The sequence below is a fragment of the Harpia harpyja genome, chromosome 6, assembly GCF_026419915.1.
Source record: "Harpia harpyja isolate bHarHar1 chromosome 6, bHarHar1 primary haplotype, whole genome shotgun sequence".
NCBI classification, from domain to species: domain Eukaryota; kingdom Metazoa; phylum Chordata; class Aves; order Accipitriformes; family Accipitridae; genus Harpia; species Harpia harpyja.
This window is the reverse complement of record NC_068945.1, coordinates 69,032,797-69,054,157: the sequence shown is the minus strand read 5'-3', so window position 1 is coordinate 69,054,157 and position 21,361 is coordinate 69,032,797. Positions and strand designations below refer to the sequence as shown.

The 21,361-nt window shown below is 50.3% G+C and overlaps 2 protein-coding genes across 2 annotated transcripts; both read right to left on the bottom strand.

Annotated features, from left to right (window-relative positions):
- Positions 1–1,851: 1,851 nt before the first annotated feature.
- Positions 1,852–2,892, bottom strand: LOC128143030 (calmodulin, striated muscle). The gene is made up of 2 exons (XM_052789861.1): positions 2,346–2,892; positions 1,852–2,137 (listed from the first exon to the last, which is right to left on the bottom strand). The coding sequence occupies exon 1, from the start codon at positions 2,834–2,836 to the stop codon at positions 2,387–2,389; it is 450 nt and encodes a 149-aa protein (XP_052645821.1). The 5' UTR covers positions 2,837–2,892; the 3' UTR covers positions 1,852–2,137; positions 2,346–2,386.
- A 4,246-nt stretch (positions 2,893–7,138) lies between these two features.
- On the bottom strand, positions 7,139–19,270 carry NET1 (neuroepithelial cell transforming 1). Its single transcript, XM_052790231.1, has 10 exons — positions 19,110–19,270; positions 14,398–14,505; positions 13,413–13,580; positions 12,570–12,632; positions 11,994–12,090; positions 11,795–11,871; positions 11,035–11,292; positions 10,604–10,774; positions 9,520–9,706; positions 7,139–9,125 (listed from the first exon to the last, which is right to left on the bottom strand). Exons 1-10 carry the CDS (start codon positions 19,200–19,202, stop codon positions 8,725–8,727), a joined length of 1,623 nt encoding a protein of 540 aa, XP_052646191.1. The 5' UTR covers positions 19,203–19,270; the 3' UTR covers positions 7,139–8,724.
- Between the last annotated feature and the right edge of the window lie 2,091 nt (positions 19,271–21,361).

Sequence of the window (21,361 nt, the reverse complement as noted above, 5' to 3'; positions counted from 1 at the left end):
CCCCCAAGCCCCATCCTAGATGGTCCCTCATGCTGCATCCCAGGTGACCCTCCTCCAGGTCCCCTCTTGGCTGATCCCCCAGGTTTTATCCCAAGGGATCACCCAGGTCCTAGCCTAGATGATTCCCCAGGACCCATCCCAGGTGACCCCTACCCAGGTCCCATCCTGCAATCTCCCTCCCCAGGTGCAGGGGACCATCCAGGTTGGGTTTTGGGGTGGAATCGGCCAGTCTCTCCCTTACCACCCCATGCCCCCACTTTCCACCCTGCATGGATTTCCCCCCCCCGCAACCTCCCAGGCACCGACTGCACCTCCCATACTCGCTCAATTAATTTAATCATTAACCAACGCCTGATCCAAACTGCCCCGTGAGTCATGGCTCTGCCCTGCATGGCAGGAGGCAGTGTGCGAGTGCTGGGCCAGATCCTGCACACCCCGGCAGCTCCTTCCCCCCCCAGCAGGACAATTTGAGCCTGGAAAGCTGGATTTGGGAAGCAAAATCCCCTCCCTTGGCACTGCTGAAGCAAACAGGACCCTCCTATCCGTCCGTCTGTCCATCCCGAGCGATGCCGGCAGAAACCTTCCCGCCACGTTCCCGACCATCAAATTGGGGGAGAAACGGGCAAAGGTTTCCAGTGCCAAAGCACAAATAAACTTTCTTCTCCAGGCTAGTGCTGCTGCTGCTGGGGCTGCGGGGCCAGCGTTTCTGGCCGGGGTCCAGCCTCCCGTTAAAGGCCGTCGTTAAGAAAAACCAGCTCAGGATAACTGGCGTGAAAAAATACTCTGGTAATTAAACAACCCCAGAATAGAAGGAGAAAAGGTCAAGCCTAAAAATACAGGGTATGGTTTTGCGCTGAAACATGGCATTAATAAATAATCATGTTTTCGGGAAGGTCTAATTTTAGTGACTCGGGTACAATAGCCTAGTGTGACCCCTTTGCTTGATCTTGCGGGATTTGGGGCTTTTTTTTTGCCTGGCTTTGCCCCGTTTTTGTCCCCTGCAGAGCTGCAGGCAGGTTGGATGCGCGAGCAAGAGGGCAGCACATGGTGAGAGGTGATGGGTGCTGGGCTGGGGGCCGTGCCTGGGGTGGAACGAGTGTGGGCGTGCTCAGCCCTGCCAGCCGGCGTGCAGGCACCTGCCTGGTTTTCCGAGCGTCGGGAAAACAACCGGGATTGCCAAAGATTCCGGCCCCAGGGATGGGCTGGAGGTGGGGGATGAAGTCCTCGTGGTGGCTTGAACATCCCCAGAGTCACAATGCCCCCCGCGAAACAGCTATGCCCCGCTCATGCCGCCTCCCTGTTTGCTCATTAGTGACTGAGCATTAATAAGACCCATTATAATTAATTTTCCTTCAAAACCCTCTGTGTAGGGAATCACCCCAGCCTGGGGCGGGAGGGCTGCTGCAATTGGGTTTCACCCTCTTTGTTGGGAAACTGAGTCACGCAGAGCATGACGGGGTGGATTACGGCCAGGAAAGGTGAATCCCGCTCTACTTATCTTTGGGATGGGGATTAGGGCTAAATCCAGCTGCCAACTCTCCTCTTAGCTTGGGGGGAGGGAGAAAAGGGCCCCCAATACCCTGGGGGTGCAGACAGCAGACCCCAAAAGTGATGGGGATTTGGGGTGGGGACGGCCACAACCCTGGTGGCTGTGGCTGGAGGGTGCCCAGAACCCGTGAGGGGCATTTTTCCAGCTTGTAGGAAAAAAGAATGGGGGGAAAGAGGATGGGGGTGATGTGGGGCTTGACCCTGGCTGGGATGCACTGATGTCAGTGATTTGGGGGGGGGTGTTTTTTAGCAGGGACCCCAAAGAGAAGCCAAAGGAAGCACTGGCAGCCACCAGGACATGGGGGGGGGACATTTCTTTATTGGACTCGGCGTGGTGCCAGGGGATGCGCGATGGCCACTGGCACCTCTATGGACATGAGAGGTGCGTCTCATGGGGGGGCAGGGGGAAGAGACCCCCCGTGTCCATCTGCACCCTGAGCCCCATCCTGCCAGGTAGGATGCCCGCATCCGATGCAGACGCTGGCTGGTGACGCTCCGGCTGGGATAAAAGAGGATTTTCCAGCCCAGAATGGCGGAGAGAAGGCAGCAGGGGATGAAGGGGCTGGGGGACCACCATGACCTCTGTTCCCTATGAAGAAATTAAGGAAAAAAATAAAAAAAGAGCACCATGAACATAGATTTTTCCAACCGCCAGCAAGAGTTGCAGGGCAGGAGGTGGTCGGGATGTGGGAGATGCAAGATTTGGGGTGGCTATTGCAATGGGTGGGGTAGACCCCATGGTCCGGGACTTTCCATGGATGCTGGGTTGGGCACAAAGCCTCATCCCAGTGAGTTACCTGTGGGATGGGGTTGGAGGTGGGTGGCGGGGGGGGGGGGCTCACTTCTCCGTCATCATCCTCACAAACTCCTCGTAGTTGACCTGCCCGTCATTGTTGCAGTCGGCCTCCTTGATCATCTCATCCACCTCCTCGTCCGTCAACTTCTCACCCAAGTTGGTCATGACGTGCCGCAGCTCCGCCGCGCTGATGTAGCCATTGCCGTCCTTATCGAAGACGCGGAAAGCCTCGCGGATCTCCTCCTCGCTGTCTGTGTCCCTCATCTTCCTCGCCATCAGCGAGAGGAACTCAGGGAAGTCGATGGTGCCGCTGCCATCGGCATCCACCTCCCCCACCATGTCCTGCAGCTCCGCTTCGGTAGGGTTTTGCCCCAACGACCGCATGACGGTGCCCAACTCCTTCGTAGTGATGCAACCGTCTCCATCCCGGTCAAAAAGGGAAAAAGCCTCCTTGAATTCGGCGATCTGCTCCTCCGACAGCCGCTCGGCCATGGCGCTCCCCGCTCGCACGCGGCTCTGCCCCGGCACGCCGCGGTGCCGGCGGGGAGGCGCGGATGGGGCCTCCTCCCTCCGACCTGCCTCTCCCCGGATGAGGAGGAGGAGGAGGAGGCAGGAGCTGGGGCACACGGGAGAGGCTGAGCCATGGGGTCAGCAGGAATGGTTCAGCCGGACCCCGGCGGAGCGGGCAGGAGAGTTTCGGGGTGCTGGAGAAGAAGGGTGACCGCCAGCCCCCTTGGGCCACCCTGGGTGCCGTCCCGCTTGCTCCGCTGGTGGCATTTCGTGGGGCCGGCTCCTAACAAACCCCCTAATTAAGGGATTTGTGCTGTGGCTTGCAGCGAAGCGGTGGTTTCGGGGAGAGGCAGGGCGCTGGCGGAAAGGGGGGGGGCGATACTGTTTTTGGCTGGTTTAAGGCAATTTTGGTGGGGTTTGGAGTTGTGCAAAGGCCTCCAGCCCCGCATGGCTGAGAGGGGTCCCCCCAGTCTCCCCAGCCCCGGGGCCACCAAGAGCGATGCTGGCAGCGTGTCAAACCTGCCGAGAGAGGGTTCACTCGTGCAGGTCCAGGCAGAGCCCGGATCTCCGGAGCTGATGTTCTCCGCGCTGACGGAGACCTGAATCAGCCATGATGCCTCTTCCAGGCTCCCCGAGAACAGCTCCACGGCCCCCCGGGGCAGCTGACGTGGTGGTGTTTCAGGTGAGCAGTGTCATGGGTCCTGCCCCGGTTAGTCAGGGGTTAACCCTGGGGCTGAGCGAGGGTTAACCAGGTTGTAATGGCCTGCTTTCGTTTTTACTCATCAGGGAGTACAGGAGGGTTCAGAGGCAGATGATGATGAGGGCTATTTCTCTGTCCAACTGTCCATCCATCCAGCTATTCTCACTACCTTCCATCTAACCCTCCATCCACTTATCTGTTCATCCATCCATGCATGCATCTACCCAGCTGTCCATCCATCCATCCGCGTGTCTATCCGTACACATAACTACATTACCAACCATCCATCCATCCCACCAACCCATCCATCCATATGTGCATCCATCCACCCAACCACATTATCATCCATCCATCCGCCCATCCATCCAGTCGCCCAATGATCCATCCAGTCAACTATCCATCCACCCATCCACGCGTCTGTCCATCCATCCGCGCATGGACATTACCGTCCATCTACCTGTCCCTCCGACCATCCATCCCTCTTTCCTATGTGCCCATAGCGGTCAAGTGACTGTCACCAGCCAGGCCAAGGAGCTAACGGACCAGATGACCAGGCTCCACAGCAGAAGATAGTTTGACTTTCTCAGCTACAGGAAAATGGCACCAGTTTACCCCAGTTTAACCCAGTGAGGAATTAGAGCTGTGGGATTTGGAGGGAAGGCCACAAAACAGAAGCCAACCCATGGGACAACTGAGGAACACATGGGAAATGGGGCGTCCAGGTGGGACAAAGTCCGGGAGGGGATCACCGTCTTGAGGAAAACCTCATCTGGAAAAAACTCTGGGCACGTAAAACGCTGCGGTTGCAGGGAGGAAGCGGCTGAGCCGTGCGAGAACCTGTCTGGTGAGAGGCACGGCACTACTCGCCCCGCGAGCGTGTTTCGGGGAGGGGAGGCCCTGGCAGCTCTTCTTGTGCAACAAGCTGCTCCCTAATTGTCTGTCTAATTGCCCACGCTTGCTGTTCTGCTCCAGATTTAATAAGATCGAATTAAAATTGCTGTGAAAGAGCCCTGGGCAGGCGAGCAAGGAGCCAAGAGGAGGGGGAGCTGGCTCAAACCCAGCTGGGAGAAGCAAACACCAACATTATCTGTGTTGTGTTTTCAAAGCCCGGGAGGGTTAAGGTGTTTGTTCAAGCTATGTGGGGAGTTATTTGAGCTCCAAAATGAGGGTGGGCTGGGTGGGGAGGACCCTGGGTCACTCTGCTAAGGATGAAGGGGTTGCTCCATCCTGGGTGTCCCTTGGTGCTGAGTGAAGCTGGAAGCTGCTGGTTTTTTTTTTTTCCCCCATCACCAGCACCATGATCTCCCCATCACGAGCACCTATCGCCTCCCCATGACAAGCACCCATTGTCAGCACCCACGACATCCCCATCACCAGCACCCACCACCTCCCCGTCACCTGTACCCATTGCCTCCCACGTTTGCAGCAGCCTTTGGGAGAAGGTCAAGCCAACCCTTGATTTAGACTCTGCTTAACTGCACCTTCATTAGCACGGCAGGATAATTAACCTAATAAAACTTCCTACTGGCCCATAAAATCCCGCAGTTTATGGCCAGGTCCTATTTACGGCATCCGAGATGGGCCGTGGGGTAGGATGGGAAAGCGGTGAGGCCACCACGGTGGGAGGCAGGAGCACACAGCCGCCGGCTGACGGGTATTTTGGCAGCTGATTTTCCCGGGATGTCTCCAGCCGGAGCTGGAGAGGTCGACGCTTTGACGAAGGAGGTTGCAAGCGGCCAACGTTAAAGCCTCACACAGCGTTTTCCAGGCAGCGTCTCCCTGCTCAACCTCAGCGTCTGGCTTTGAGCGGTCTGATCCAGGTAATGGCTGAAAAAAAAAACCAAACCCAGACCAGATGGTTAAAAGCACCCAGCTGGATTATCCCGAGCCCGCGCGGCTCGTAACGCAAGCCCAGATGTGCGCAGATGTGTGCGGCGATGTCTGGATTTGCATTTGCAGACCAGGCGGTGGGGGCGAGGCTGATGAATTTGTGGAAAAAGAGAAAGTTGGAGGCGGAGAGGGAAACCGCTCCGACAGGGAAACCTCGGCGGGGCCCTGTGCCCCCCGCACGAGCCCAGACGCGCCGAGGTCGGCCGGTCCCGTGAGCACCCGTGGGGACGGAGAGGAACCTCCGCAAAGCCCGGCATAAATTGCGTCGAGGTTTAATGTGGAAAACGGGATTTTGGAGAGGCTGAGCTTGGGTATGATCCCACAACGGCTGCGGCCGAGGATGGAGGGGCTCAGGTCCCCCCTCTGCCCTTGGGTATTTCACCCCGCTGTGTCCCTGGGTCCCCCCGAATCTAGGATGGAGGGGGGGGTCTCAGCTCAGCGGTTTAGCAGTGCAGGCGAGGAGAAGGTTGGCCGGGACCCGATGGGAGTTCGGCATGGGAGGAAACCAGGAAAGCCCGGCTTGTTTAGTCTAGCGAAGCGAGGGCTGAGGAGGCGGACGGCTGTGGTCTCCACATTCCTCCCGGAGGGATGGAGCGGGGATAGGAACCACCGGGAGTCGGGGTGGGGTGGGGGGGGATTTACTTTTAAAGGGAAATTAAGTTCTTGGCTAATTTGCTGTCGGCTACGGGCCGACCAGACAGAGGTTTGGCCTCGGCCTGACATGCGGGAGGATAAGCAGGCTCTCTGCAGGATTTCCTCTCTGTTGAGGACGAGCTGCGTGCCCCGGCAGCTCATTAATACCTTTTTTTAATGGCAAAAGGAGCCTTTTTTCCAACTTCTCCCTGCATGGGAAGGGCTGATCCTCCTCCAGATCAAAACTTGGCTTCACGGGTCAAAGCTCAGCTGTAAACCCTGTCCCTGCAAACTGAGCTGAGCCTTCCCTTCCGAGCAGGGCCCCTGGGGGTGCAAGGGGGGGACACCCAGGGGAGCATGACCAGCCCGAGGGAGCTGGCCTGGAGCCGGGGCCGCTCTCCCCAGGAGCTGCAGCCATGCCCAGACACCCCCCCTACACGGTCAGGCCACAGCTTTTCGGGAGGGCTGCGGAGACCTGACGGTTTCGGCATGGTGCTGATCACCGGCTGCTCCCCGCCACCCCGGTGGAGGGGAGTCTGCCCCGCCAGGTCCACCTTCTGCTCAAGGTTCTGAAAGCTCGCCAAGGACAAGATATTTTAAAATTATTTGCTAAATGGGGACCATTTCGGTTCTGGGGGGGGTGTGTGGTTTCTTTTTTGTAGCAAGGAGGTTTCAGCGCCCCAGGAGGGCAGGGATTATTGCCATTGCTCCTTTTTGCCCCAGAAATGGAGTGATGCAAGCGCTGCAGTGAGTCACGCAGCTGCGCCCTGTTTTACAGCGACCGCCCATCGCGCACAAAGGGCAGCGGCTGCCAGGCCCCACACCGCACAGGGAGCTGTAAACCTCCGGCTCGTGTCCTGCCCGGTCACAGCGGCGCAAAGGGGGACCGTGACAGAGAAGAGGGTTTTGAATAAAGCCACGGCTTCCTCCCGCGAGCTACAGCCCTACGACCGGAGCGTGCGCTTCGGAGAAGTGCAGGTTCGCGCTTATCTGCTGCCATCCGGCAGCACCCACCGCACAAGCGTGTCCCTCCCAGGCAGCGACTCAGACGAGGCAGGCGAGAGGCTGTCAGGAATTTAATTGTACTTGGCACTCGAAACTGTACAATACATTTACAGAGAACCACACGTTTGTGTCTATGTACACCCTCTTCCCATTTCCAACGTTACTGGCCAAACACGTGACAGGCAATAACCCTTCGCATCCGAGTTACGGCTCCTCAAGCACAGATTTCGGGTAATGCTCAAGGACGGGTACGGTGGGATCGCTGTCCTCACCCCGTCATCACCAGTCGAATGACAGGAAGAACCTGTTGGCTGTGCTCAAAGCTGTCATCGCTTTGTTTCCTACAACGCTTTGCAGCGCAGTTACCAAGCTGGCATCTCTCACACGAATCTTTGGACCGCTAGAACATGGCAGTGTCGCCGTGACGAGTATATACAACCACTATCTCTTCTTTCGTTACACCTCATCAGCTTCAGACGCTTTCTTTTCTCTACCTTTCTACCACATGCAAATAAACCCTTGGTTGCCTCCAGTCCTGCCTCCCCGCGGAAGGCGTTTCATTTCCAAAAGGCAATAGGAACAAGAAAAATCTACCTTCACTCCCTGCTATTCCCCTCTAGCTGCTGCTCCTCTTCCCTCCCCAAACCCTTTGCAACGTGCCTAAAACCTTCCTAAACCCCGTTAGCAATGCAGTTCTCTTTCAGTAGTCCGGGGCGCACACAAGCCATTTATGTCACTCATCGTTAATGGGGTACACTGGGCGTCTCCTCCCAGCCACCGGCTCGTTATGGCTTGCCTGCGCTCCGCAGAACTGTGGAGTGATGTGAGAAACGGTATGTACACGCACACCTCAGAGCAAGAAGGATCAAGTACTTGAAAGGAAATGCCAAGTCTGAGCAACAACAACAAAATACAAAAGTAAAAAAAAAAAAAAAAAAAGAAAACCAAAAAAACCCCAAACAAACCTGAAACAAAACAACTAATAAAAAAATTAAATATCTGGCAGGTTACAGGAGTGAAAATGAGGAATGTACAAAGAACACACTAAGATGAAAGATTCCAGTAGGTAAATTGAAAACCTGTTGAACCTGGGGTCTGTTTTTTTGTGGTGTCCCCCCCTTGTTTAACATATAAAGTTGCACAGATTATGATAACCATACACTGCAAAACGTGCGCTGTACAAGACAAGAAGAAAATGTGAATTCAGGTTTTGAGTCCACTCTAAAAGGACCCTTGCAGTGTCGATCCAAACCCCCCCCAAAGGGAGGTAGGTGCTGCCAGGCTCGCGGTGATGGCCCAAACTTCCGCTTTAGCTTTACTGTTTTCCCACCTCAAACACCGCACGTGGAAATCTTTCAGAAACCAAAGTTTGCTCTTCAAATCTGCCATGGGCAGTCAAAAGCACGAGGGCTTGCGAATCACTCACAGCATTAAAACCAGGTTCAAAGTGGCCACGTTTGTAAAAACAGACTCCAGTTCAACAGTGTTAACTGTATACCAGTAGCTGCCATTACAACATAAAAAACAACAAAAAAAATATTCTGTTCAGTAGAGTGAATCCAATCATGCTCACATTACAAGAAAAATGTACACGTTATTTATAAATAAACAGTCTTCCACCAGGATGTTGCTGCGCTCCTCTTTACACTAGCGTTTCTTTCCGCTTGCCACTTAGCTGCTTCTCCCTCGTTTTTCTGTGCCCAGACGGTGTTCTGTGTGTTTTCACGCCCTTGGCTTCCTCCGAGTCCAAGATGGAGCCACACTCGGATGTGCTTTCGTCTAGCTCCATCTCGGTTATGCCAGACATGGCAGACTGCCTCTTCTGGGCTTTGATGTTGGGCGCGGAGGGGTTGTTCTCCTCCGACTCTTCGCTCAGCTCCGGCAGCTCCTTCAGCTCTGCTGCAGCAGCAGTCCGCTGGAAGGGAGCGATGGCGGTTCGGATGCAATTAACCCATTGCTGCTTGTGGAAGACATCGTTGGCCTGCAGCGTGTGGGACTGGCCTGGGGAGGGATCTTGGAAACGAACTCGGAAGATATTTTTAGCTGAAGATAAACATAGGAAAAAGCAGATCAGTTCCTAGCTCAGTATTTAGAGATTCCATTGCTAGACAAGGGACCTGGACTGCACTGCTCTGCTTCAGGGAAAGCATTCAAAATCCCCCCAACCCCCCCCCCCCCCCCCAAACCCCACAACCCACCACAGACACGTTGAAATAGATGTTTTCTAATCTGAGCACCAGCTGCAAAGCACTATATATAATTTTACAGCCACCAAATATAAAACTGCAAAGCCCAGCAGTGACAGTCTACAGGTAAACGCTAACACGTATCATGTGTCTGCTATCCTAAAGGAACCTCAGCCCACGGGGATCTATGCCCAGGTGTAATCTCTCCTCACCAACAGATTCCTGTGCAGATGAACTGGTTTGGTCCATACCTTTATCGGAATTGCCAAAAGCTCCTCGGAAGGATCCCCCCATTTTCACATCGCCATCCTGCAGGTCTTCGAGGAGCAGCTCCTGGACAGGGATCGGCTGCCTGTACACTTGGTAAGCCTGACGCTCATTGCGAGTGACTGGCCGGGTCAAAACCAGGATGTCTTGGAAGAGGAAGACATAGAGTTTCTGAAAGGGAAAACACATTTGAATACGAGTAAAGCATTGTACTCTGTAGTCAAAGCAGTCACACACCTTCTCGGATTCAAGGTCACGTTATCTGAAGTTTCACCCACGTTAATTTTCTGACAGTTTCCTGTTACAGCAACATAGGGCACTGGCAGTGGTGGCACAGACCACAGTTGTATCAACAGGTTTATTGTTTTACAAGACCCTTAAAAAGTGAATTATCATTTACAGATGCCAAGAATAGGATGATTAGAAGCAGTATCTTTTCTGACAATACAAAACACTTCATGTGTACAGAAGTGTAATGGCCAAATTAAACAAAAAAACCCCTACCAAACAAAAAAAAAAAAAAAAAAAGAAAATGGAAAAAGATTGGAGGTTTACAACGAGGTTACTCCTGCAAGCCAGAACAAAAGGCAGCAGAGCCTTGAGTACAGCAGGGTCTTTCAGCGCTGCTACAGTGGGAGATAAACTTCTGGCAGTTCATCTCAAAGCCAAACAGGCTTTTGCAGGAACACTTTTGTTTGGAAGAGCTGTGCGCCAGCGCTCATAATGGGGAATGTCAGAGCACCTGAAAGTAAACAGCCGGCAGGAAATCCCTTTTGATGGAGTGCTTGGGCACAGAGCACACTTTCTATGGTAATTTTGTGCTAATTATTTTCCAGCTTCTGAAGGCCAATTGTAAAGCTGTCAGCAGGAAACTTTCCCTTACACCCTGAAATACAGACTGCCATCAGGTGCTTTCTCTTCTGCTTTTTAAATTTAGCTAATTATCTAAACTACCCCTATGGATGGAAGGGGCTCCTGGTCCTGCTATGACAGACAAACAGTTCTAACTACCTCTGAGGGAACGTTTTCAAACGTGAGAATTAATTACCATGAACACGAGGGACTTACATGTCCATTTTTATTCTTCAGCTCCCCATGGCACAGTAAAGCTTTGCTGCCTTCAATCCTTGGGTCCTTCTGCTTCTCATCCAGGTACTCCAGCTTGTCAATGTAATACTGGCACTCTGACTCTCCCTTCTTCAGGTTGATGTCAGAGAGGACTCCTTGGATTATAGATATCTATAAACCAAAACATTTACAAATGATTAAATAGTGACCCCTGCTTCTGTATCCTCCCTTTTAAGTGCTATTCAAGAACTCAGATGATGGAATCCATATGGACAGATCTCTCGTTTGCTTTCATGAGGGGTTACAGTCACAGATTTGTGTCCATGAAGAAAACCACCCCACAAAATTGCTGAGGGTTTAAGAAAGGTTTCTGGACCACCAGAATGATGTGCTTATGTCAGAACAATGATCATGACAGCACTATTACTTACGGCTTCTTCCAGAATCTGGATATCGGGATGGTCTTTGGGAGTGTGTCTCAGGATCTCTTTCAGGAGCAGCGGGTATTTGACCAGCCGACTTCGAGGAATGTCCAAGAAGCTCCAAAGGTCTAGCTTGCGGCTGAAAGGAGACTCAAGGCAGCGCTGAAGAAAGTCCTGCACTCTCCGGTCCTGCTTCTTCTGATCCAGAAGTGCTTTGGCTGCCAGCTGATTGCTACAGTAACCTTTGTAGGCGTGGAGTCGTGGTAACTGCAGGAGAACAGAATAATATTCAGGAGTCAAATTCCATGTAGGAAAAGCAAATCAAATTAATGTGTCAAAACTCGGGGAGTTCTACTTCCCTTACTGCGATACTCTGCCCAATAAAAAAAAAAAAGCTAACAGACTATCTTGTATATGTAGCTAGTCTTTTGTGAGTAGAACAAGGGCAACCTGCGTGCGATGCCTTTGAAGTTCAGATGTTTGAGATTAACAGTGATAACGTTATTGAAATCACCTTAGTGACAAACAGTCCAGAAGATACAGACATTTCAAACATAAATCAGCAAGTAATTGCAGTCACACTAGTGTAAGTCTCCAGGGTGAAATCGTGGCCCATTACGGCTGACAGAGTCCCTTTGTTTTCAATGTAGCCAGGATTTCCGTTTCAATCTTTCGCTCAAGGCCACAAAAGCCCACAGCTTTTCGGCTTCTAGCTTTAAATGTTCTTTAAGCTCATTTTTAGCCCGCTGTCTCCAAGTTATGTACTCACCCACTTCACAAGAATGGGCCCAATCTGCTCCACTGTTCCATCTGGTTTTGTTGCTTCTCCTAAACTTGCCAACAAGTCTGGAATTGAAACACAAAAATAGAAATTGCAACAATGCCTCAGTAAGCTGTTCTAACATGAGAAAGCATAGAGTTTAACTCTTAGTCAGCACATTATGTGAAAATGATCCAGTTGCTCTTACCTTCATGCAGAGGAATATAAGAATCCAAGTCCCCAAATATGTGGGTGAGTTCCTCCTCAGACATGATAGAGAGTTTCAGCATAGGATCATGATAAGCCTGTCAAAGAACATCAGTATTAAAATACATTCAAATCTCCCAAGCCCAAAAGCTGACAATTTAAATATGAGGGGATATATCACGTGCGGGACAGATACAAAGTGAAGCCAACAGGAACAGTAACATCAACTTTGATCACAAAAAGATTCACCTCTGTATGAAGGTATCAAGACCTTCAAATGAAAAGGTCTTTCCTGTCTGAACTGTTCTCAGCTGGGAGAGAAACTCCTCTCCCAGATGAGCTCTGTAACTCAACTCTCCCCCAACTAGCTCTGCAGGACTGCAAAGCGCAATCCTTGTTTGACTGGGTTTGTTGCAATCAAACCAGTACTGTAGGACTGCTCACGTCAACTTTCCAGGCCAGTTTTCAAACTGTGGATTCTGGGCCTGATAAAGCTGATACGTAATCTTTGCAGGTGCAAAGAAACTTCATTATTATCTGTAATATGATTACTGACTGCAGGAAAAAAGACACTCACCTTTCTGGCAAGCTTCAGGTCTTCGATTAGGTCCTGCTCTCCCCTAGACATTTCATATATTGCCTGTGAGGAAGGAGATAAAGCATCAAGAGTCATTTTTAATCCCAGTCTTCCTCTGAAAGAGCCTTTCAGCTCACATAATGTACATCCTGCCTCTGCAGCTTGAATAGGCGGTTTTGCCATCTGAATCACTGTATGCCACCTGGGCATGACAACCTCAAGTAAATCTGCCAGCTTTCCCAGCTCCGAGAAAGCAACATAACTTACAACTGTGTGAAAGCTCTGACGCTCACGCACAAGCCAAATTAAATATTAGCGCCTTTTAAATCACTGCTTTTACACAGGCAAGTACGAAAAAAACAAAACCCAGAAAACCACAGAGGTCAAATCCCAGGCGTCTTTAGTCAGCTTCTGTGTTGTCACTAGAAGATTTGTCTAAGAACTACAGGAAAAAGGCAAGCCAAGGCCTTGCTATTTGGCTTTCAACCAATTGTCAAGAGCTTTAAGAGAAAGACAGCTGGCTTTACAAGGAACCTGACTTTGGGTCTGCAGCAAAGCAACCAGCATGGCTGGGTCTTGAATTTCAGAAATGCTGAACACCCCCATGCAAAGAGTTTGGCATCTCTGATCATCAAACCGGGGAGATGAACTCCCTAGTCAAGAGAGAGAGGCCTACATTTTCCCATGCCTAATGGAGAAATAAATCTAGCAGTTTAGAAATGAAGGTGCACAGGAAGATAAAGTCACCCACAGATGCCCATTACTCCCTTCCCCGTCAAGGAAACGGCACAAGCCAAGGCCTCGGCTGCCTTTCTCAGTCCTGCTGTTTAACAGAGAGCCTACCTCCTGGCGCTTAATTTCTTTGGTGCTCAAGGACTCTTTCATGTTGACATCTAACATCTCAGACCAAAGTACACTGTTTCTTCTTTTAGGAGGAGTAGGAGCAGCAGATCTGCTACATGACTTCTGGGCACAGCCAGGAGACTTGCTGTCACTGCGAAGGGCAAATGACTATAGGAATTAAAAAAAAAAAGAAAAAAATTAAAAAAAAAAAAGTAGAGCCAACATTTCAGAAGTACAGAAGTATTATAGTATTATCCATACCCCTCCCAATCCTTCATCCTCCTCTGTTGTACAGGGCAGGAAAACACACCCAGACACTTTTCCTCAGATAAAGGAACACTTTAATCAAGTTGCTGAGAAAGCCCCGAGAGCCCAGAGATTGGCAAGCTTTTCCATGTGCCTCTCCCTGCACTGATCCAGCAGCAGCACTTGGGAGGAGGATGGGAAGGTAAAGCTTGGGTCTATTTCCAAGGTATGAGGAAGTAAATAAACTAGGATCATAATTCTACCTATAATGGGGCTAATCAGGAGCCACTTGAACTTTGCTCTCATGATTTGCAATGTTCTTAAAACACAGACATAGAATCGCTCTTATCTGCAAGTGTGGAGTATAGTGTTCCGTAGACAACACTTCTCTAACATTATTGAAAGGTCACTGAACAGCAGGGTCAGTTCACATTTAAGCACATGCTCCAACACACATATCTCAAGTATTGGAACAGTTTATCAACTAATTCTCCCTATCTGAATCATTTTATTTTTTTTACTGCTTAAACCCTCAATAACCTGGTTATCTAACAAGCTACCTCTGAACTCGTGAACTCTTCTTCATCCCCAAGTCCCAAACAAGCTTTCTGTCCTTGCATAAATCATATAGTAGATTTTCAAGAGATGCCTTGAAATCCCACTGTCTGTTTTACCCCCATACAGCCAGTACCTTCCCCATATCTCTAGACATCTAGGACTAGAAGGCTCTGCTATTTACCTGTATTGTCTGCCCAAAGCGCCGAACTGCACCATTTCTTACAGGAGAGATCAAGTTTGCCAGGGATGTGACCCGTGCTAAAGGCCGAACCCGCTTATTGCTTGGCTCCTGTAAATAAAGCAGAGAACAAATTGTACTGGCTGTGACTCCCACTTCATTTCTCAAGCTGCCCAGGCAGGTTTAAAAAGCACGAACCCACTTAAGGAGTGGGAAACACAGCAAAGAGAGTGTTTTGAAGTAGCCATTCATCTTAGAAGGAAAGCAGAGGCTGTAAATATTTGTCTGAACTTTAAGGCTGCAATTAAACTGCAGAGACTTTGCCCAGTGTAAAAGAGGCAAGATAACATACACATCAGTCAGAATTCAAAATAGGGCTCGAACAGGGACCGTTATGGTTTGAACATAAATAGACTGAAGCATTCTCCTCTGCAAGGCAAGCGACTGTCATCTAAAGATGGAGCTGTGATCTGCCTCTCCATTTTATCATGTTTTCCTTTGTAGAAAGAATGTGTTTTTCCATTTTAATTTTATTTTGGAGAGAAAAGTAGCAGTCAGAGCCCAGGACAGCCTCAGCAGCTATTCTAACAAATAGCAAATGACCACATGCTGAACATTCCTGCGAGGGACACACACACACGAAGTGGATAAAGTTTAAAACCTTCAGTTTACAAAGCTTCCTCCCCCTTCTGCTCCCCCACCCCCACCCCCGCAAGTCATCATAATTTTTCTTATATGTTGTTTAGATTTGAAAGATAGAGCTTCTGCTTTTCTACACCACTAATCCCTGCTGGGAGCCCAGAGCATTTTCAATTCTGTCCTGACCAAAATGCTGCCAAGAAAGAGGAAACGCCCCATGGAAACCTCCTGCTGCTTAAGCTCAGATGAGTTTTTAAAATCATGCTGGCAACTCTACATATTTTACATCAAAAATACTGTATTGTAAGGACTGTACAGGAAAGGCGTGCACAATGGGATGCCAGGAAGAGACGGACTCGGAGCTTAAGGCTAGGAGAAAGACTAGATGAGGTGCCCTGGTGCTCTTAAACATCTGGCAGATGGTTGGACGTGACTCATCATCACAAGAAAGTTTCTTAGCATGAAGTTCAGATGAGTTGATGGAAGCAGCCTCTTTTTTGAGTTCATCTCAGCAGAAATTTTACCAAAGCTTTATTAGGCATTTTTGGTTAATTACATTTGACTCCCTCCTCCTACATTTCAAAAGGCTAAAAGGCAAAGACTGAGAAGAGTGCTTAGGACAAGCTCTCTGCCGTCTCTATTTCCAGTCCGAGATTGCAAGATAAGGTGCCCAAATGCTTTGCTTCTGTGTAGCAACAGAAGTGACAAATGCTGAAAACAGAAAAGGGGAATAGGAACACAATGGATTCCAGTCCTGAGACTGAAGAAGCATAAAAGCTACGTATGTAAGATCTGATTTCAGCAACATGACCCAAGGAGTGGCCTGTCTGTCTGCCTACACACAGTGTTAAGCAACAGAGGTTAGCTCACACTGAATTAAGCCTTCAAAGTTGCAGGGGGGAAACATGAAAAGAAACAATTTATGAGCAATGCAGAACAGAAAGACCTCTTGGCACAGCACAAAGCCTGTTCAAAGCTATGCTTGAAATGTTTTGGGTAATCTCAGAACTATGAGGGTACTATAGAAATGAAGAAAAGCTGTAAGAGAGTGTCCTCAGCCCCAGGACCCCAACCCTCAGCTGGGTTTAGGTACAGCACTGGGAACACACTGCAGTTGCTTCTCTCCTTTGCCGACCATGAGCCACTGCACTCAAGGCAGAGTCTGTCAGGAAAAGGATTATGCAGAAGGCTAGAAAGATAGGCTGGGCTCAAAGGAAGACGAGGAAACTTTAATTAGTTATTGACGTTTCTGAGTGGAGGAAAAGGATAGGTAATTTACTTCTAGAAAACAGTGTACTAGAATAAAGGGACACAAGCCAAGAGAAGCTTAAGAAACTGCAAGAATGTAAGCAAAAAATATACAGACATAAGCTACACAGCTCTGTCAAGGCCACTGATATAAATAGCATGGAAAAGAAAAACGTGACACTGAAAATTAATAGCAAGAAACCTCAGTACTTTAGGACGCTTGTACAGTCTTTTGCAGCTCGCCGTTAAAAGGGTCAACTCTGCAGCCTTTCCAGATAGGAGATACAATGACACACTATCTGTGCTGAGGGACATGTGTGAATGCCTTCCCAGCACATCTGTGCTAGGCTGAAGCGACACATGCATATGCACAAGGTCTGGCATTCCTGCCTCTCCGTTTGGGACAGGCGGTACAAAGGGGCTCCCTGGGATTATAAATCGCCACTTTTCTCAACAGTCCATACATACTGAGACATGCAAAGACAGGCTTGAAGTGAAAAGCACCGCTCTCTTGAACAAGAGGGAGCACGGCTCCCGAGGAGCCCTCTTCTGCTCTGAGGAGGGAGGAATTTCACAAAGATCGGCATGACCAGAGCGCTTTCTGTACATGCAATGTGCTCCCCTGGGGTGTCTGGCCAACAGAAAAACTTCTGTACGCTATAAATTCAGCTTAGCAAAAGGCCATTTCCTCTCTCTTAAAGAGAAACAAATTCCACTTTCTGTCCTGTGAGTGCTCTCAGACATGAATGGCTTGACTGCCAAAAAAAAGCATCTGTTTTTTCTTCTTCTCCTTCCAGCGATATTGTTTGATCCAAGGCAGGGAGGGGGGGGGGGGGGGGGGGAAAAATCCCTCTCCTTAGAAACCTCACCTTCTCTGAGATCTGCATTTCAGCTTGGGGTCATGTACTCCACTTACAGTCAAACTCAGTTGTGGTGTAAGCCGAGACTCAGCACAGTTCATACTATGGATAACTTTGGCTCAGTATTTTTTTTTTTGTTCTGTACTTGCAAACAATGATTAGCCTGTCTCCACACTGTATGACTTACAGAAGCCCAGATTAGAATGAAGTCTGCAAAGCTTCTGTAACAAGCTAGCCGTGTTAAGCACTACAACACCGACAGATAATTAAAACCCCAGCAATTTCAACAGCACTTCTGCTTCCATTCATAATTTTTTTTTCCAGGGGACTCTTTATTAAAGGTGAGTATAAATATATCAGACATACACAAAAGCTAAATTTGTGCCTTGGTGCCTCAGCTGGCAGGCAAGACTTCACACTAGTGGAATTTCTTCAAGTGCTTCTAAGTGCTGGTTAACTCTTTGCATTGTGAAAAGATTGCACCTCGCTGCTCAAAAGAAAACCAGGCTCTACTTTTGAGCAACAAACATTTTCCTCTAGCAGCATGCTAGTCCCTACCTGGCTACAACCTTTCCCCCTGTGCTAGGTAATAATTAGTGGTTTTTACAAGGATCACTTACTAGAGAGCAATGTCCTACGTGCCAGTTCCATACCAATGCATACAAACATGGTGACAAATCTAAAAACCACGCACAGCAAAACTTTTCCTATTAAGCCAAATAAGCAGAAAGGGATTTTAGTCACCAGCTCAAATAATTCCTGCCAGAAATCGCCACCTGACTATCTTATTTTAAGATTCGTGTGCAAGGAGCTTGCTGAATCTCAAGCTCTGTTCCGAAAACAGCTGTCTGCACTCAAACTGAACCACCAGGCTCTGGCTTGACACGTCGGTACGGAGATTACAACCCTCGCCTTTCTCAAATTCAACAGGCTGTTCGTGACCAAGGGGAAAATGTAGCCTGGCACTCCGCTTATAACTTCAGTGGCTCTTGATAGCAACTCAGCACCTAGCACTGATAGGAGTGTTGGCTTAGGAGTCATTACTCAAGCCCAGACCCAAAGTTTAACTTCAGATACCCAGCATGCTGGTTATACCCTACAGAAAATACACGTTTTAAGAATTAGAGGTGACTTACTCTCCTTTAAGAGATCTGGTTTATGTTATTTCTCTCCCAACATGTGGTTCCCCTTTTGCACAATGAGATTGCCCAAGTTTGGCTGTTTTAAAGCCAGGATTTCAAGAGGCTGGCGACTCGGACTGGAGCCCTCAAGCCCCAGAGCTGTCGGGAGCCTTTTTTTTCTTCTTTTCCACCTCGTCTCACCGCTAATCTCGGCAATAAAACCCTGCCCAGTGCAACCGGTCCCTACCTGGCTCGTGAACTTTTGCCTTCTGTCGCAGCAGGAGGCATGCGAGCATCTACCAGGAATGCAATTATTCTCATCTACATAACAACAGATGATAAAAATAACAATACTCCAAAAAAAAAAAATCCTCAAAACACCAACCAACACCCATGATATTTTTTTGTTGTTGTTGTTTATGCAGCAAACGAACGTCCTAATTCGGAAAAATCTTGTCAGTGGAAAGAGCGCACAGAGCAACACGCGTTTTTTTTAATGAAACCCCCGCTGGGAGGAGCGGGCTCAGGTGAGGCGCCGAGCTCGGTTTCGGCTCCCTGCTCCCACTCCTCCAGGACAAACCCCCTCCAGGGGCTAGGAAGTTGTTGTTTCTTTTTAAAGACTTTTTTTTTTTTTTTTTCCTAAAATCGCTGCCTGCACCTCACTCCGCGACCGGTTCTCCGCGGGCAGCGCACCCGGCTCGTCGCCTCCCCTCAGGCGCGGAGAGCGGGAAGGTGCGTGTGTGTGTCTGTGTGGGGCGTCTCCCAAACCCACCACGTTCCCCTCAAAAAACCCCCCCAAACCCACAGCCGACCCCTTTCTCCCCTCTCCGACCCCGCTCCTCCTCACCTCCTGCTCCCTGAAGGACTGGTTCTGCGCGTCGATCACCCGGATAGTCCTTTTGATGGGCAGCAGCCCCCCGAGCTCGTCGTGAGCCACCATGGCCGCCGTCCGCGGCGCCGTTCCCCCTCCCTCCCCTCGGCGGCCGCCGCCTCAGCCCGCGCTCATCCCCGCTCTGCGCCCGCCGCCGCGCCGCGCCCCAACCTCACCGCCGGGGGCGGGGCTACCGGCGCGACCACGCCCCTCCCCCCTCAAAGCCACGCCCACTGGCCACTTGCGCCTCGCCGTACCCCAGAGGCAAGAGTGCCCGGGGGGCGGGGATACCGGCGTGACCACGCCCCAATCCCCGCTCAAAGCCACGCCCATTGGCTGCTAGCCCCTCGCCCTGCCCCGGGGGCAGGGTGCCCAGGGAGGGAGAGGAGCCTCTGGGCTTCTTTCCCGGTCGTTATTTCCTCCTAAATTCCCCAAAAATGGGACCTCCGAGAGGTTCTCCTTCGAGGCAGGGCAACGGGGGCACCCACTGAGGGTCGAGGGGACTGTTCCACCGCACCCCACAATGGAAAGTGGTTTGAAAAGCGCGGGGCTTTCGCTATTTGCCCTGAAAAGAGACAAAGCCAAACGCATGTTTTGGGGTTTTTTTTCCCTTTTCTCTTTTTCTTTACTGGCACTTGCAGCACTGGGGCCCACCGCTGCCTACGGCCGTCTCGCAAGCGTGGCGGTGGGACATGCTCCTCCTGATGGCGGCTCTCCTTGCCGCTGCTGGAGCATAAATCATTTGCCACTGCAAGTCGTTTTTTTTACCAGCCTCAGCCCTCCTTGCTCAAAAAAAAAAAGAATTCTTGTCTAGACCTGTGCTTTTAAGTCTGCTCTCAGCTTTAAAGGTTGTGCTGGCACAGCTCTGTTAGCCAGGGGCTGGGCTGAGCCTCTCCCCCTCTTCTAACAGGGGAGCCTGTCCCAGCAGGCCTGGCTGTAGATGCAAAGGGTTTGTATTTTTTGTTTGTTTGTTCAAGTCATATTATTCCTGGCACCGCTACAAATCTCCAAAATAAAAGGTCTCTTGTGTTGGTAAAAAGAAACGGAGTTTATTTAGCAATAGGAGGGCAGCTGCGTTGCTGCCTACCTGCGCCAACCAACCTCCTTCTCAAAGGAGAAAAATTTGGGGTGGCCGGGAGTACTGCAGGGTGCCCACCGAGCTGGTCCCCAGCTCCCATTTGGCCGCTGCAGGACTGGCAGAGGGTTTGCAACAGTAATGGGCAGGAGGAAAGTCCTGCTGTCCCCTCCCCTGGCTTTTATGTTTTTTTTAGCTTTGTTTACTTCTCTCCCATGGGGAGCTGCTCTCAGCAAATCTGCGCCTGTTTAACCTCTGCGTTGCGAGACCAGGACATTTAGGTTCGTCCACCACAGGATTCTCAGAAACTCAGGATACAGTGAGTTTCTGTACTCTTGTTGAAAGGACAGACTGTGACTCTTTCAGATATGAGTAATCCTTTTTGGGATTAGTGAAGTCAACCACTTTTAAGACAACAAAAGACCAAAGGGATGATGCCTCTGGGGAAGAGCAGGCAAACCCTCCACTGAGTCTGAGCATTTTTTGGGGGAGTATCAAACATGCCCATTTATTTCTCCTACAATCTAAGATCAAAAATTTGTTAAACTTGGTCTAAATATTCAGGAATGCTTCTTGACCCTGACAGCGCATCTCTTTTCAGTGAGATGTAGACAGGCTGTGCAGAGTCAACTAAAAATAGGGGATGAACAACCAGGACCCGAGAGGGAAGGTGTGAAGCAGAGTCATGCACACAAAGGTGGCACTTAAACGCTTCTTGTTAGGACCAGAACGTGATGTCCTGCGTCCCGAAGCACTTCATGCCATATGAAGTGTTTTCTGTGACGTAAGTGTTAAATAATCCTTCTCCTTCCCGAGCCCTCGGGGAAGGGACCTGCTGCTGTGCACCTGATTCACCGACGGGGAGATCCCTGACTTTCTGTGTGACACCTTGTGAGGCTAACTAATTCGTGGTGATGCAAGCCCCAGCTGATGCAGCCTGCTGATGTCACGTTGTGGACATGTAAAGCTCTGGCCTGATGCAACAGGGATCCCCGTCTGCCTCCTTGGCATGGCACGTGCAAAGGGTTACGTGCCCTGGACACCTGCCCATCGTTCAAAGCAAGGGGTGGGTAAGGCCTTATAGCAACAAAAGTACCTAAGACAAGCGGTTCCCAGCTGCCCCTGTAGCAGATGGGATGATTTCTGTATGCCC